This window comes from Mirounga leonina, unplaced genomic scaffold (assembly GCF_011800145.1).
Source record: "Mirounga leonina isolate KUSES-001 unplaced genomic scaffold, KU_Mleo_1.0 Mir_91, whole genome shotgun sequence".
In the NCBI taxonomy this organism is placed as follows: domain Eukaryota; kingdom Metazoa; phylum Chordata; class Mammalia; order Carnivora; family Phocidae; genus Mirounga; species Mirounga leonina.
In genome coordinates, this window is record NW_023270839.1 from 38,241,024 (window position 1) to 38,258,568 (window position 17,545).

General features: G+C 46.3%; 1 protein-coding gene across 6 annotated transcripts in view; it reads right to left on the reverse strand.

The window, feature by feature from the left end:
- The window catches only part of HERC1 (HECT and RLD domain containing E3 ubiquitin protein ligase family member 1), a 189,887-nt gene that overhangs the window by 1,049 nt on the left and 171,293 nt on the right, over window positions 1-17,545 (reverse strand). For all 6 annotated transcript variants that reach the window (XM_034994000.1, XM_034994002.1, XM_034994004.1 and 3 more), the window contains exons 68-77: window positions 16,507-16,609; window positions 14,104-14,273; window positions 12,592-12,730; window positions 9,653-9,822; window positions 8,453-8,622; window positions 7,824-7,989; window positions 6,924-7,000; window positions 5,901-6,153; window positions 5,085-5,237; window positions 2,178-2,483 (exon numbers count right to left, since the gene is read on the reverse strand). In XM_034994000.1, coding sequence (XP_034849891.1) covers window positions 2,178-2,483; window positions 5,085-5,237; window positions 5,901-6,153; window positions 6,924-7,000; window positions 7,824-7,989; window positions 8,453-8,622; window positions 9,653-9,822; window positions 12,592-12,730; window positions 14,104-14,273; window positions 16,507-16,609 — 1,707 coding nt within the window. The remainder of the gene's footprint in view (window positions 1-2,177; window positions 2,484-5,084; window positions 5,238-5,900; window positions 6,154-6,923; window positions 7,001-7,823; window positions 7,990-8,452; window positions 8,623-9,652; window positions 9,823-12,591; window positions 12,731-14,103; window positions 14,274-16,506; window positions 16,610-17,545) is intronic.

Genomic DNA, 17,545 nt, shown 5'->3' on the forward strand with positions numbered 1-17,545 from the left:
GAAAGAACACCTGGGACGGGGCCCCCGCACGCCTCCACCCTTCCGCGCCCCTCCTCGTGTCCCTCCCCGCGGACCTTCTGCTGCCTCGGCTGCCGTGGCTGCCGGCACACAGCTCACATGAGGAAGGAGCAGTGAACTAAATCCTAGTCCGTCCATTAAATGGACAGTGACACAGTCACTTGAAATGATAATCATGATGGCTAGCAGCAGGAAAGTGCTCAGGACAGACTGAGCCAAACACAGCACACAAACACCACAGGCATGCCGCGGAGGTGGGAGGTGGGGGGGCTGCTACGGCAGCGGGGGGCGTATGTTCCCTGGCCCTCCCTGCAAACGGCGCCGTCTTCCACGCTCTCTGTAATGACAGTAACGATAGTACGTTTTTACATTTTAAAATAAAGGGACTTGCCCTTTCTTTCTTGCTCAACTCCCTGCAACCCTCCCCCTCCTCCTCGGAGCCCTACACCTGGCGAGTGCCATTTCAAGGAGGTGGGAGCAGGAGGGCCTGGAGGGCCTAGAAGCCTAACAGGGCTCGAGCCAGTGAGGACACGGAAAACTCAAATGCGGGAACAGCACAACTAGCAAAGGCACTGAAGGGCCATGTCAACAGGTGCCTCTGATTTGGAAGGTGGAGCAAGGGCCTAAAAGTCACAAAGGAGGGACCCACCGTGGTCAGTTTTCTGAGGCTCAAAAGCCTCCGGCAGGGGATTAGTGGTGGATTAACTCCTGGGATGGCAGGGGTAGCCTGGGACAGACAGAAGGCAAGGGTTTTTTCCAGAGCTGAATAGAGTCAAACTGTTGCCTCCACCCACCTCTCTCTGAAGCAACAAAACAGATTTACAACTTATAGTTTCTGGCAAGTCATGTAGAAAATTTATGGAAAGGCTCTTTTCATAGCCCTTCCTGTGCGTGGCCTCTCCAGCAAGCCTAGCCCAGGAGTGGAGCCCAGGCAGGCAGCTTCAGGAGGCAGCGGGGGAGGGATGGCTCTGGCTACAGCAACCTCCAGGAACAGTTACTGGAAAAACCCCAGAAAGGCAGATGCTGAGACTGGCAGGAAGAGTCCTTGTGTGAAGAGGCCCTACTTTCCCTACCGTTTCTAGAATAAACACCACAGGCCCTGCTCGGAGGACTTCCCAGCTCTTGGGCGGTTGGGGAAGGAAAGAGAGAAAGAGAACACAAACACTTCTAACTTAATGCTGGGTTCAATGAATGTACCAAGTGTCCTGGAGGTGGACAGAAGGAGATCTACGTCTGCCCTCGGGAATGGTCAGGGGCAGCAGGAAAGCATCCAAGAGGGCTTCCTGGAGGAGATGACACTGGTGTTGGGCCTAAAGGATGAGTAAGTACTTGCCAGGCATAGATGAAAAGGGGTGTGAAGGAGAACTTACTAAAGCAGAGGGACCAGCCTACACAAAGGCACAGAAGTTCAGAAACAGCATGGTGTGTCGGGAAAAAAAGGCAAGCGGTCTGCTCTGGCCAGAACACAGGATGTGTTAAGAGGGGCCATCGGAAAGCTGGGGCAGAGACCAGACTGGAGATATTTAAGGCCCCTGAAGCAGTCAGCACTCATTCTGGCATCAACGCAGGGGGCCCCTCCCAGTCTGAAAGGAGAGTGACGTGGTCAGACGGGTGCATGAGAAAGAGGGGTCCGGCAGCAGTGTGCGTGCGCGGCAGCTTCTAAGCCCTCTCCTTCCTCGGCCGCCTGGCACCACGGCAGCGGCGCTGGGGCTCTGCAGCTGGGCCTTTTCACCCACTAGGCCGCAGAGAAGCGGCCTGCCTGCTCCACGCGCACCAGGGGACAGTCAGTATCTTCATGAAAACACACAAGACCACGTCCCAGTGCACAAGTCACACGACGAAAAGGCACAGGAAATAAGAGGCAGAGGCAGCATGACGAGCCCTCTGCCAAGCTGAGCTTTCACTCAGGAAGGTACTGGGGGATTTATCAAAGGTTGCTGGTTGCAGTGTGCTTTCTACATCCAGTTAGGGCTTTTTTTCACTCAAGTTAGGTTTCTGAACAAGTTTTTCTGCTTGATTTTTTTTTAGGTCTGGAAATCCCAAACATTAAGCCTGAACTGGCAGGCCTACTCGGGGGTCACAGTGTGGCTTTCCCAACAGGCAAGCGGCCAGGAAGCAGCGGGGCAGACATGACGAGGAAGGCTGAGTAGCTTACTTACCCTATCAACCTTCATGATTTGAAATCTCTGAGAAATGTCAGCAGTGTTGGCCGGGAGTCGAGATCTTCCAGACACAAACCTCATGAAAAGCACGCGCTCCTCATTGGAGAACTCCTCCAGCGTGTGCCAGAACCACTGCACCAGCTGGTGCTGCTCATCGACCTCCCGGTACCGCACCACTTTCTTCAGGACTTCCACGGAGATCTCGGGCATCCCACACACCATCTGCTCCAGCTGCTTGGCCGTCAGGAGCGACAGCAGTGGCACAGGAACGATCCAGGACATCCCTTCTCGGACGGCAGCTACCTGCTCCCGGGAGAGGTCGCGCATCAGACACGTGTCTGCAGACTGGGCGCCTCCCACCTGCTCATCCGGTCCCCAAACCCCCTACTTGTCCCCCAGAACTCCAAGCGCACATGGCCCACTCCCCTGGCCGCTGACCCTTTGTCCGAGCTTCTCCCTGCCTGTGGGACTTGTACACTCCTTCCGGTCCCAGGTCAAGTCAATTGAGAAGCCTGACCTCTGCCCCCACAAAACTCAGCCCACCCCCCACCCCCCGGTGTCACCCGCACTCACTCATATCCCTAAGCACGTGTGGCTGCACACTGTCACACTGGGCTCTGTGGGCTACTCGGGCTCGTCGGCAGGGTAAGAAGCCCCTAGAGGACGTGTCTAGCTTCTACTGTTTTTGTCATTCATATTTTTCTTTTGAAAAGAGTTATATCCTTTTGGTAAAACTTATTTGTGCTCATTGTAAAAAAAAAGTTAGAAAAGTACAAAGAAGAAAGTAAAACTAGCAAGGCCTCCTGTAGGAAGGCAGTAGGAAGGACAGAGCATTTAATCGGGAGACTTGGGGTCTGAATCCCAGCTTCACCTCTTCTTTTACTTTAATTTTCTCATCTGAGAAACGAGGCAAGTACCTGCTGCCCACACGACTACGATGAGAATTTTCCATGTAAGTAGCTGTGACGTGCTGCGTCCTTCTAGCCTGGTGCTGAGAACAGGTCTGCTGGGGGTGCTGAGGGGAAGCTGCCAGAGGCTACCCACAGTCTGCTTCAGAAACACCCCAAGGTTGCACAGCAATGCACACCCTACACACAGACTCATTGCTGTTCAGGACTTGCTCATAAATACTTCTTCGCTCTTGGCCAACTTAGAACCATCAATGATAAAAAGCAAAAGGAAAAAGCCCGGGGCGCCTGGGTGGCTCAGTTGGTTAAGCGACTGCCTTCGGCTCAGGTCATGATCCTGGAGTCCCGGGATCGAGTCCCATATCGGGCTCCTTGCTCAGCAGGGGGTCTGCTTCTCCCTCTGACCCTCCCCCCTCTCATGTGCTCTCTCTCTCATTCTCTCTCTCAAATAAATAAATAAAATCTTTAAAAAAAAAAAAAGAAAAAGCCCAAAGACCCAAGCAGGAGCCACACCATGGGGAAGGCCCTGGGGCTGTGACTGGTACCAGGGAGTCCTGCCGGGGCCAGGGAACAGGACTGGCCGTGAGGGCAGTCTGGAAAAAAATGAGGCTGAGGTATGGGGCCAGCTGCCTGGCTGGGAACAAATGGGGACAGCTATGGGAAGAACACTGGGTTCCAAGAGGAAGAAGTCCTCACTCCTGAGAAAGGAACAAAGCCACGGCAGAGCTGAGCTGGCAGAGAGTGGGGGGCCAATCTGACCTGAAGAGCCTAGACCCCACAGTTCAACCTGGTTTGGGACCCTAGCTTTGCCTCGGGCGCTTCACGTCATTTCTCCGACTCAGTGCTTTCACCTGTGAGATGGTGATGGCAATCCTTCCGTCACAGAGTAACTGAAGGAAAAACTGCACATGAGGCAGCCTGGCCCCACACCTGGCACGCAGGAGGTAGTCAATGTATTTTTAGTCAGTTATTTACCCTGATGATTAAAATTCTGAACAACTGGAGACAGACCCTAAGCCCTGGCTGTGTAAACAGCATTGCCCACAGGACCTGCCCTCACTAAGGGATAACAGTTTTCTGACTGGACTCGGGCCAAAGCCAGAGTCAAAGAAGGAACCAGGATGGAAGGCCCAGAATATCTATACTTCAAATTACTACATAGCCTTTGAGCCTCAGTCTAGCTCTCAAGAAGACCCTAGCGTATTCTGCATATAAAGTATTACTAAAGTGGCTATTAAGGACTGTATAACCAAAAAACCATTTTTGGACAAAATGCTCATTTCTTGGGGGGGATGTTCATTTCTTTGGTCACTCATCACATTCTCATGATTTATTATTAAATGCCTACTACATGTCAGCACAGAACAAGGATATTTAAGAGATACATAAACACACACACATATATACATAATATAATGCAATAATTGAAGAAACAAGATCCAAACTCTGTGACCTAGTTCTTAGACCACAACAAAGAAGTACTGTGGTATCTTGAGAAATTTCTAAGTAACAAAAAAGATTTCTACAGGCTACGAACCTGGAGGAAAGCTGGTCTGTGGAGGAGAGGTATTTTCAGCTGGGTCCTGAAGGGACTTCAGCAGGAGGGGGAAAGAAGCACTCATGTGGGATTGCAAGACCAGTGTTTAGGGGTTTATTCGCATGGGCCTTGACTGACCCAACTCGAGTGGGGACCCTGAGTTGGGGACATTAAGAGATGAAGACAAACAAAACGGAGGATGAGTGAGAAGGCAGGGTCTAAAGGCCTGGTTAGGGCTTGGCCTCAATCCAACCAGTGACCAATTCAGAGCTGTCCTAAGGCCTTGAGTAAGGAGACAGGAAACCCAGAGGTAAGGCCTGAAAAATCTCTGAACAGGGGCGAAAGACAGATACAAACTAACTGACATGGTAGTTCATATACCCAAATTCAGCAGTAACCAGTTAGCTCTTGTTTGAAGACAACTGCAAACATTCGCATACACGTCACATTTCAGCTCACCTGTCGGTCCATCTCATGAAGTCGATATTCTATGGCCCTCTCCACATACTCCTTCCTGTTGGAAAATGTCAGTGGGATACTATTTCCACCTGGAATTATGGGAACCATTTTGCCATCAGCGCTCTGGCCAACGAAAGAATCAAGAGGAATCATCTAAGAAGAAAAAAGAAAATTTTTTTTACTAAAAAAAAGTATGTTACACACAAATATAGCAAAACAGTAACAACATTAAGAATTTTAGGGATAGGGTGGCACAGCCGGTTAAGCATCTGACTCTTGGTTTTAGCTCTGGTCCTGATCTCAGGGTTAAGGGATCGAGCCCAGCATCAGGCTCCGCACTCAGTACAGAATCTGCTTGGGATTCTCTCTCTCCCTCCACTCCTCCCACTCGTGCTTGCTCTCTGTCTCCCTCTCTCATATAAATAAATCTTAACGATAAAAACGAGGAATCGAGGTAGCTAACCACGCCACTTGGTCAGAAGGAAATGTGCTGACTCATCTGGCTGTAGTTAACAATTTCTTTGTCCTCAAACCAGGTTTGCTGAACTCTGGTCACCCCAGGCCTCCTCTCCAACTGGGTTCCCTTGCTTGTCCATTCTAGCAGGCAGAGAGTGGACCAAAGAGGAAGGAGCAGAAGAAGCTGGGTGCTGGTGCCAATTCTACCCATGAGCATCTTTTTAAACCTCTGGGGCTGAGCTGCTAGTCAGCAATGGGACATGCCATCAGTAATCAGACAGCAAGGGGAAGACCAGATCTGAGTTTTCCACAGAAAAATTCTAGTCAATACCAGCAGAACATGGACTGGCCAAGATTTACCTCATGGAAACTTTCCTCGGTAATCCCACTGTCTTCAATGTGAAGAATGCTGTTGAGGGTCTGCACATAGAGCAGATCCACCTCCTCCAGGTCTTCCAGGCTGAGTGGGACACAGCACAGCTGCTTCCACACCAGAGGGGCCAGGTGGAGGTCCAGAGGCTTCTTTGTGCGAATGGCAACCCCCATTAAAATTCCCAAGAACTTAAACTGCATTAAGTGTTCATCAAGGCAGGCGGAGGGGTTAAAAAGGAACCTACAAAATTAAAGGAAATACTTCAAATAAAACTGTCCTCATTTCTACTGGAAGTAAGTTATCAGACAGGTACAGCATTCGTCCAGACCTGTGCTGTTCAATATGGTAGTCATTTGCCAGATGTGGCTACTCAAATTAATTAAATAAAATTTAATGGAGTTCTTCAGTGACTCTAACCACATTCTGAGTGCCCAACAGGCACACAGGCCCAGTGGACAGCACAGGGACCATATTTTGAATTATTTTCAGAAGAACCATAAAAGAGCTACTGCATGGTCCATTAGTCCCTGAGCTACCTGCTCCAGGATGCCCTATTTCCTAAAATCATTTCATTTTATCATTTACAACTCCATGAAGCAGGATCCAAAATTCAAGGTTTGGCAAATACAGGCATAACACAGACCTGCTAATACTAAGTGCTGTGACTTGATGAACTGATGAATTTTGATGCAGAAAATTCTTCGCAGGGAGGCCATGAGGGCCTTCAGAAACATAAATAAGTCAGGTTTCATTATCAAGTCTGGGTTTCTCCTACCCCTCAATATTATCATTGAGTTGGTCCCATAATAGAGTCATGATGGAAGTGCCTCGGTTTCCTTATCTGTGAAAAGGGAGTAGTAAGAGTCCCCAGTCCTTTGGGTTCTAATGAGGATTAGATGGGAGAATATGTGTAAAGCCCTTAGAGCAGTGCATGGCTCACAGTAAGCGCTCAGTAAGTGAGCTATCATTATTACTGTAGATAATCGATAAGCACGTGATGACTGCCTTACCTATCCCGGTTGTAGCCCACTTCTGCGGTAGCATTGGGAGAGGGTATAAGAAGGTCAACGATACCAGTTTCAAGTTCCTGTAAAAGAAAGAACGGTTTTTTGAGAAATGACAATCAAATGCATCAAGAGAACAAATTAGTTACATTAAAGATCATACTGAAAAGAGATTATTTTGAGGAATTTATGATGTTATGTGACAATTGGCCATCTCTATAATTTTTGTGGCTTTAATTTAAAGTGAAATTACAAACGTCCCCCTTGTAGAGAACATCCTGTAGTATGCAGAACTAAGATAAGAAAGTCAATCCAGGGCAGGAGTTGGGGTATCTGTGAGCAGGGTATAGTGATATTCAAAAAGACCCAACAAATAATAGCCAAAAGTTATTTTAGTCACAGGATTTATTAGAAAAATCCTGCTACCGGCAAAGCGGGAAGTGTCAGAGTTGACCTGGAAAGCAAAGTTGCCACTTTAGGTATCAAATAAGAACTGGTCCAAACTCAGCATTTGTTTTTCTAATTCCGCTAGAGCCTGGCAGTTCTACTTCATTCTAAAAGCACCAGAATTAATCAGAGCACATGGATGGTCCTGGATTTGTCCATTACATAAACGTAAATATGTGTCATCATTGTTTCCTCTGCCACTATTAGAGCAGGACAGACAGCAAGTCACTGGTGGAGTCAGGCACTGACATTTACTCAGTAAGGTATCTTCACAAGTCATGTCACAAGCCCTTGCTATAATTCACCTCTACATCATTAACAGCATGATTTTCATGTAAGGCTCACAAATGTATCCTTGCTACATTCATAAGAACATGTCAGACAGAGTCGTCACTGGAAATGGTAAAACAGCCACCACCTGAACAGATGACTCAGCAGGGGGACACCGCATGAATATACCTGGCACATCTCTGTGATAGTATCATCAAACACTCCCCCAGCGTCATCAGCCCCTTCTCCAACCAGCTTCACCTTCCACGCTCGCGAGGGCAGACGGAGGTCTGATGCATTCAGTTTAACTACTTGTCTTGCTATTTGAACAAAGATGGGCTTACACTTCCGTCCTCTTCAAAAGAAAAGGAAAACAGAATGAAATACAACTCTCACTAACTTTCCCAAACCATCACTTGAAGGTATCTTCCCATCAGTGAGCGAACAAGCCAGCTTAACACAGCCAGGCAGTGTGCTAGGCCCACTGTGACCACACTGGGTACTAAGGTAAACACTGTTACTCTCCTAGTTTGCAACCCAGGAAGCAAAAGCTCACAGAGATTAGTTAGGAATCGCATTCATCTAAAAAAGTGCTTGCTAGGGGCGCCTGGCGTCTGCCTTCGGCTCAGGTCATGATCCCAGGGCCCTGGGATCGAGCCCCGCATCGGGCTCCCGGCAAGCGGGAAGCCTGCTTCTCCCTCTGCCACTCCCCCTGCTTGTGTTCCCTCTCTCGCTGTGTCTCTCTGTGTCAAATAAATAAAATCTTAAAAAAAAAAAAAAGTGCTTACTAGCTAGTGAACGTACACACATATGCTAACCTGGTTGATATCCTCTTTACAGTAATTTGAGGTCCATAGTTTTTGCCTTGAACCATGGTTTTTCCTATGGAGCGCACCATCGGGAGGGTGTAGACTCTTGGAGCTAATAAAGGCCGAAGCTGCCCCTGTACGATGCCCCACGTGCCGGCATTATAATGGGATGTACTGCTCTGTAAGAGAGGGAGCTTATCAGAGATGGTACAATCCAAGGCTTCCTAGAAAAAACAGCTTCTCACTTTCAGAACATAATTCTTTTTGGTTTAAAAGCATAAACCTGGATAGCAGTAACTATTAAAAAATATTTTTTTTCTGATAATACATACGATTGTTATTTTTTAAAACTTGGAAAATACAGAAAAGGACCCACACACATGCACACACTGAATCCTCCATAACCTCCATGATCACTCTCAGCTGTTTCCCTCCATTCCCTTCCATGTGTGCAGACAAACATTTCTCACATTGTTGAGAACACACTGCTTACGCGATTTTCTGCTGCTTTTCTCGCTTAAGTTTTTATCATAAACATTTCTCCCGCTAATTGCAAACAGTTTTCTAACACTCTGTTCAGCGCTGCACGGTATTCTGCTGGCTGGCTGATTACCTATTTCTAACAATGATCTGTCAAATCTCTCATATACCCCATGACTGGTTACCCAAGGATTTCTAACAGTTTTACAAACTGATACACATTTTGGCAGGCATGCTGACACATCACACAAACAAACAAACATAGCCAGCTTGCTTTCTTCCTAAATCACTAGACTGTTCTATAAAGACAGTCAAATCAGCTGAATTTACTTTCTCTCCCCGACAGGATCCAGAATGCTCATTTGTGAGGCGATCAGGACGTCTCTGCACGCGTCAGGCTCATCTATGGAGCCACTGGGACAGTGGTGCTAACGCTTGTGTGTGCTCGAGTTTTAAAATCACATGTTGGACTTTACAGAAAATGCACGCTTAGCCACTCATATTTCCTTGAGCTCTTGACAGGCCAAAACATAGAAGGAAGACTAATCTATGTCCGGCAGCACGGTTGCCAGTACCTAGACTGTTCCTAAACCAGCAGTAAAATGGAAATGGAACTGTTGCCTTTTCTACACCTCTTGGGAGCTGAGAGCAAAAAGTTTTAGCCATGAAGAATATTCCTGGGACCTGGTGAGCACGTCACAGGTAGTGCTTCCCAAGCCGACGCGTTACCTGGTTGTTAGGGCTGAGGTTCAGGAGCCTCCAGGACGAGTACATGAGGTCAGAGAAGTGGTAAAGCAGCCGGAGCCGGGCCCTCGCCGTGTGGATGCTGACCTCCCTGAGCGCCCCATACTGTGGCGGCACGGCGTCGGGCAGGCCCAGCTGCAGAGGTACGGACACACCTGCCCAGAGAGCAAGCAGACACTTGTAAAGGAGAATGCACCGCTTTCATTTTCAGTATCTTGAAAATTTTCAAACACACAGAGAAGCTAAGTATACAATGAACACCCACTCCTACCACCTAAGTTCTAGAATTAGTATTTGCCTTTATTTGCTTCATCATGTTTATCAATTCCTCTCTCCATCAATTCACCTTTATGTTTTGATGCATATGTGTTGTTGTTTTTTAAAGATTTTTATTTATTTATTTATTTATTTGACAGAGAGAGACACAGCAAGAGAGGGAACACAAGCATGGGGAGTGGGAGAGGGGGAAGCAAGCTTCCTGCGGAGCAGAGAGCCTGATGCGGGGCTCGATCCCAGGACCCTGGGATCATGACCTGAGCTGAAGGCAGACGCTCACCCGACTGAGCCACCCAGGTGCCCTCTTTTTTTTTTTTAAGATTTTATTTTTATTTATTTGACAGACAGCGAGAGAGGGAACACAAGCAGGGGGAGTGGGAGAGGGAGAAGCAGGCTTTCCGCGGAGCAGGGAGCCCGATGTGGGACTCGATCCCAGGACCCTGGGATCATGACCTGAGCCAAAGGCAGACGCTTAACTGACTGAGCCACCCAGGTGCCCCATATGTGTTGGTTTTTAAGACATCTTTTTTTATTTATCATTATGGAAACTTTTTTCTCCTTTAATTTAGTTTCCTATTTAACTATGAGACTTAAATAGCTCCTTCACAAAAGAACAAAAACAGGGGCTTCTAGGTGGCTCAGTAGGTTAAGTGTCTGCCTTCCACTCAGGTCATGATCCCAGGGTCCTGGGATCAAGCCCCATACCAGGCTCCCTGCTCAGTGGGGAACCTGCTTCTCCCTCTGCCCCTCCCCCTCATGTTGTCTCTCTCGCTCTCTTTCAAATAAATAAATAAAATCTTAAACAAAAAGAACAAAAACAAAAAACCCCAAATTCTTCCTTTTGTATTCAATAGCTGCCATCTTCATAAAACATAAGATGTGAGCCAGGACTAGGTAGGCAATTCTGGAAAATAGAAGTGGGCAGCTCAGCAGTCACCTCCCACACTTACTAGGATCTGACAGAAAGTGACCATGATAGAATGAAAGCTATGGGTGCATGATTCATGAAAGCTTTGTACTACAAGTGTAAGAGCTCTGTAGAAGCCAAGACTAGAAGCAAAGACTCATCGTTCCCCTGTTAAAAACTTACAGAGTAAACCTACCTCATTTGCCTTATTTGAATTTCATGTAAATAAAGACTTGCACAGCTCAATTCCCAGTTTATCTTTATTCCCAATTAATTTTATTAATACTATTAATAAAAGCTAACATTTATTGAGTATTTCTATGTGCTGAGCACTATTCTAAGAGCTTCATGCAAATTGTTTCATTTAATCCTATAGCTCTTTACAACAGGGGCTATTATCATCCCATTTTACAGACAAGGAAACAGAGTCTTAAGATCACTTAGCTTCTAAGAGAAGCTAGGATTCGACCCAGGCAACACGGCTCCAGAATCTGGACCTTTAACCACCACACTGCAGAGCCTCTCTCCTGAAGTGGGAGTGAGATCTCTCTGTAAGATGAAGAGGACCCTGAGGACCTGAAATTGTCAGTGGGTGAGCAGCACTGCTCATTCTGGACTGTGCTAATCAGAAAACATGTCCTGCTTGTTTGGAATCTACTTGGTAGTCCTAATTTGCTCCCTTAGGGTATTTAACAGAAAAAAATCTCTATGGTGAGTCTTCCCCAAGGACTCAGAAGCAGAGGTCAGCAAAAAGGGAAGAGAATGCTGAGTTCCCGGCACAAGGTTGCTTCAAGGAAACTCTAGTCCGACACACCAGAGAACAGGATAAAGAAAGGGCTTAAGGGCCTGGGAGAGAAACAGCCCAAATGTAAAGAAATGCATAAGGAATGATAAATGTCCCACACTTGTGGGGAATGGAAGATGGATCCAATATGGAGAGTATGCAGTTGAATGTAAAGTACATAAATACACATTTTATTTTCTTTATATCCTTTTTTTTTTTTAAAGATTTTATTTGAGAGAGTGAGTGAGAGAGGCATAAACCAGGAGAGGCAGAGGGAGAAGCAGACTCCCTGCTGAGCAGGGAGCCAGATGTGGGGCTTGATCCAGGAACCCTGGGATCATGACCTGAGCCGAAGGCAGACGCTTAACCGACTGAGCCACCCAGGCGCCCCTTTATATCTTTTTGTAGCTCTACAAGGATTGGATAATAAAAAGGTAGAAACTGCCTATCAGTCTTGTTACATGCTGGAGTAATATGGCAACATTGTTTTTTTCTTTCTTTCTCTCTCTCTTTCTTTTTTTTTTTGGCTGTGCCAATGCACAGACAACATGTTTCAAATGGTTAATTGGGGTCGAGAATCTGACAAATGGTCTCAGACCTTTGAATCTTTATTACTAATGGCAGGCCTTAGAAAGCTATGATTCATCACTTCTTTTATATATGAAAAATACTTAGTTGCTGCTCTAAAATTTTACATTTTTGCTTGCCTAAGTGATGTGTTTTCTTCTTTTGGGGGGTGTAGAGAGGAAGGGCTTTCGTGATGAAGTCTGCAGAATCACCTGCTAGGAAAGTATTTACAGTGCTGGTAGCACAAAGAGTACTATGGTTTTGTGGGGGGGCCTGGCGGTTTCAGCATGATGCCTGATGCCTGGATGTCATCCAAAACCGGCAAGCAGACAGTGCGGCTGGGGACCACTAAAAGAGAGGCTGCAGGAGCGCAGCTATTTCATCTCTTACCCGGTGCCCTCGGTGGGACAGGCGGCGCTGTCCAGGCAGCACTGTGGCAGCGGCCAGCTGAGATCTGCCGAACATTTTTCCCCTGCAAAACTGTTACCAGGGTGGGTTCTCGAACGTGGTTGGTGTGGCCTAAGCCAAGCTGGGAATAAATTACAAAAACAAAGAGTCAATTAAAAAGAGGAAGAGAGGAAGTCAAGATGATGCAATCTGCCTTAGGTGGCAGCAGATATAAATAAATATCTATACCAAGCGGCAGCATCAAAATAATGAAATTAATTCCAATTATCTCTATCAGAATAGTCCTCACAGCTCAGACTGTCTCCTAAAAACTTAGCTGCAACAAGGCCATTCCAAATCTAGCAGATGAGTCTTAATGACGAACACATCCTTGGATTCCACTTCTAGAGAGGAAATAACTCCTGGAAACTTAAAGAAGTAACAGAATGATCTATAGAGCTTTTATTTAAAACACACTGATTTCCTTTTAACATGGACTGCCTGGGTAACAATACAGAATTATGAAAACATACACAGAAGCAGATTCTCATTTCTAGATCTCTGTTCTTAGGGTGTGAGTGGGATACCCAGTGTTTCAGTGGCCAAGCAGCTCAACATCATTAGGGAGGATCATGTCAAGCCCCTGCCAGCGACCTCCCTAAGGTGTCTTCAGCAGCAACTCTCTTCTCATTAAGAAAATGTGCAACCACAATGATGAGCAGCTTCCTCACCTGTTAACATAGTGATGAGGTGACCACAGAGTCAAACTGAGGCTACTATGAGTAACAATGGAGACCCTGAACTTGAGGGCCCCTGGCTCTGTGGGCAGACAGACCCAGAGAGGATCTAGGGAGGAAGGGGATGTGGCTCCGCATGCAGGGCTGAAAGCCACTGTAGCAGCAGGCACCCCAGACATCTCCCACCCAGATCTTTCCCTCCTTCGTATACAGGGTAGGCTGAACATAGCAACTTCTTGAATCTTCTCTCAACCTCTCAGAGGCTCAGTTTATTCCTCTGTAGAACGGGGATGACAAGACTTCCTGCGCAAACACAAATATACTATGTATACCATACTATGTACAGTACTATGTCCTATTATTAAATATAAAAGTGCTGTTTGATTCTTTCCATGTTCCAGATCAACTGATGCTCCCAGGACCTAATCTCACATATTACCACAATAAAAACGATGATGATGATAGTAGCTAATACCTATAAAGTTGCTGCTTACTATGTGGCCTTAATGAGTGTAGACACACACATATACTCAGTTAATTCCCTTAATCACTTTGCGATACCATCAGATTTTTTTTAAACCATGGTATAATACTTACTTGGCCACAATCAAGAGAGAGACATGAACAACTGGACTTACAAATAAATCCGTCCCATGGCAAAGTGATGTGTGTGAGACATTGTGGTAGATCTTGTGAGTTTCCGAGCCTATCCGTCTCCCAAATGAGGAACACTGTCACAATTCTAGAATATGAGAGGACAAGCAAGATAAACATTTACCTGCCCTTCTGAATTGCTCCCCCAGGCATATACATCTCCAGTTGATGCCAAAGCAAGTGTGTGCTCAGCCCCAACTGCCACATCTTCGATGACCACTCCAGCCAGGACAGGGACCTGCTGTGGTCTATTGTGATTGCGAGCACGCCCCTCTGGCAAGCCTATCAAGCGATCTGAAAAAACAGTAAGAGGAAATTTATGGACGGGACACCACAGTCTTATGTTTTCTTTTTTTTTTAATTTTATTTTTTTATTTTTTTTAAGATTTTTATTTATTTATTTATTTGACAGAGAGAGAGAGACAGTGAGAGCAGGAACACAAGCAGGGGGAGTGGGAGAGGGAGAAGCAGGCTTCCCGCAGAGCAGGGAGCCCGATGCGGGGCTCGATCCCAGGACCCTGGGATCATGACCTGAGCCGAAGGCAGACGCTTAATGACTGAGCCACCCAGGCGCCCCAGTCTTATGTTTTCTAACGAGTCGTTTAACTTTTCTGGTGGAATAGCAATGACATATTTAACTCATGACGGCAAAAGCTGCCATTCTGATACGGTATACTGGATCCTGAGTGAACGAAGTTTGAAACAGCACCTTTGCAAAATGTCACAGACTCCTTATTCATAAAATAAATAAATCTAAAACAGCAGCTTGTGGGCGCCTGGGTGGCTCAGTCGTTAAGCGTCTGCCTTCGGCTCAGGTCATGATCCCAGGGTCCTGGGATCGAGTCCCCCATCGGGCTCCCCGCTCAGCGGGGAGCCTGCTTCTCCCTCTGACCCTCTCCCCTCTCATGCTGTTTCTCTCTCGCTCGCTCTCTAAAAAATAAATAAATAAATAAATAAATAAATCTTTAAAAAAAAAAATAGCAGCTTATTTCAAACCAAGAGGCACCTCCATTATCCTCCTATTTGAGAGGACTGGCACATAGCTAAGAAAGACCCTATGGTTCTTGCATTCTATGAAAAGACATCACTCAACTTGTCTCGTCCTCAAACTTCCAGCCAACCTCTCCCTTTACCTTTGCTGCCCAACTTCTAGAAAGTGCAGGCCAGCCCCTGTTGCCACATGTCCTCTGGAACTGTTTGGCGCGGCCCCCTTCTGCAGCCTACCCTTCACTCTCACCACTGCACTGAGGCTATGTTCTCAAAAGCCAGGGGTAGCTCCTAACTGCCTACGGCAGCAGCGTCTTCTCAGGCTCTACCCCCAGAGCCCACATAACCTTCTGCTGACCCGTCCTCAGCGCCTCCTACCTACAGAGACTCTGCACTATCCTGGCTCACTGGCTACCTCTCTCTCCATTCCTTTCAAAGCCAACTCTCCCGAGTCCTCCTTCTGTGCTCACCTGCCCTTTACTCATATTCTCCAGAGTTCTATGCACTTCTTTTTTATTCTACACTCTCTCCCTGAGTTTCTTAAAGCCTATTAACATGGTTTTAAATACTATCATTATGCAAATCTACATCTCTATAACCAATCTCTTTGGAGTTCCAGATCCAAATCCCCAATAACTTGCTAGACATCTCCATACATATACCTTGAGTATATGGCCCCAATTCAATATGACCAAAACTAAGTTCCTTACCTAGTTCTCCAAAACCAGCTCCCTGTCCTCAGTGACATTGTTGTTCTGCCAAGACTAGAAATTTCCCTCATGACTTATTTCTTCCCCCTCCTATCTGCCTTACACACTTCTCAGTCACTACAACTTGCCAAGAAGTTCTACATAAGAAGGTGAGTATATTGCCAGGAAATCACACTGTGGATGCTTGGATTAAGAACCCATTCAAGGGGCGCCTGGGTGGCTCAGTTGGTTAAGCCACTGCCTTCGGCTCAGGTCATGATCCTGGAGTCCCTGGATCGAGTCCCGCATCAGGCTCCCTGCTCTGCGGGAAGCCTGCTTCTCCCTCTCCCACTCCCCCTGCTTGTGTCCCCTCTCGCTGTCTCTCTCTCTCTCTCTAATAAATAAATAAATCTTTAAAAAAAAAAAAAAAAAGAACCCATTCAAGATCTGAACTCTGAATGCCTATGAATTCCTAAGACCCGAACTTCCATTCCCTGGAAGGGCTGGGGAATTGGACAGGATCCAGAGTAGCTCCGGTGGTCAAGAAGTGTTTATGGCAGCACAGTGTAGGCAGCAGAAAGGAGGATGGGAAGGGCTTTGGCAGGGACTCTTCTAGCTAGAGCGAAGGCTCTGGCATGAGAGGCCATCAGCAGGGAGGAGAGTTTGTCCTTATGACAAAGTTCATGAAAAAGGAGAAAAGTAGCTAGTGAATGAAGGTCATAGTGGCCATTCATCACCCATAACAAAAAATAACTCTATTTAGAGCACTTTCTATAAAACTGGAAGGCAAATGTTTCTATAATACATGTATACACAAAACAAGCAATGTTAATGCCTGGAAAATGCCTTACCTTGACCAAAGGTATACACATGACCATCTTTGGTCAATGCAACAGAAAACTGAGTTCCACAAGCAACCTTTTTTATTCCAATTCCACAAAGGACATCAACTTTCTGCAAAATATAAGTATAAAGCACAAACTTTAAAAAGGAAAATAAAAACACCTTTGAAGTTGCCTACTAGCATGTATAAACCCAAGGACTATCTCCTAATAAAAATACTCTTCACCTACCTGTTTCCACCCAAATCCACACTCCTAAATGTTATTTTCTCACACTGCTCTACAATTTATCTGAATTTGTGTGTTGGGGGAGGGGGAAGGGAAGAGTGTTAAGGAGGGGCATTTGACTAAAATCCCTGGGATCTCATGTGAGTGGAATCCCTCCTCTGCGCAACAGGAACCAAAGAGAATCCTGTAGCCTTTTAAACAATACTGAGACCATGTAAAGCCATGGGCTGCTCCCAGTTAGACTTTTTCTACTTTGAGAGACGGCTTCCTGGCACATCCTTAGCTGAATAGTCACCAATCTAGCTATCAAGATATTACATATTATATATGATAGGGCATCAGGAGTTGAATATACATTAAATATTTGTAGATCATGCTGCTTGTTAAATGTATCAGGAAAACCCACTGAAAGAACTGCACAGAAGGTCTTCCGCAGAGCCAAGAAACCTTCTGTAATGTGAATATTAGCTTCTAATTTATTGTTTTCTATATTTCCTTTTTATTATTTTTTAAAAGGAGGCACATACTTGTATAAATTAGGGGTAATAATCCGCTAAAATGGCAGCTGCAAGCAGAAGGATACAAAAGATTGTTCAAGGTTCCCTCCCTCAGACACCCTGGAGATACATCTGTAACTATTTCTTCTTTACATGGGAGACAGTCCTGCATTGTTCAGCCGGTGTATGGGGACAAAGGCTTATCCTTGCACCATTTTTACATTCAGTTTAGCCATTAATGGCTTATTTAAAATCAAGATCTAGGGGCGCCTGGGTGGCTCAGTCATTATGCGTCTGCCTTTGGCTCGGGTCCTGGGATCGAG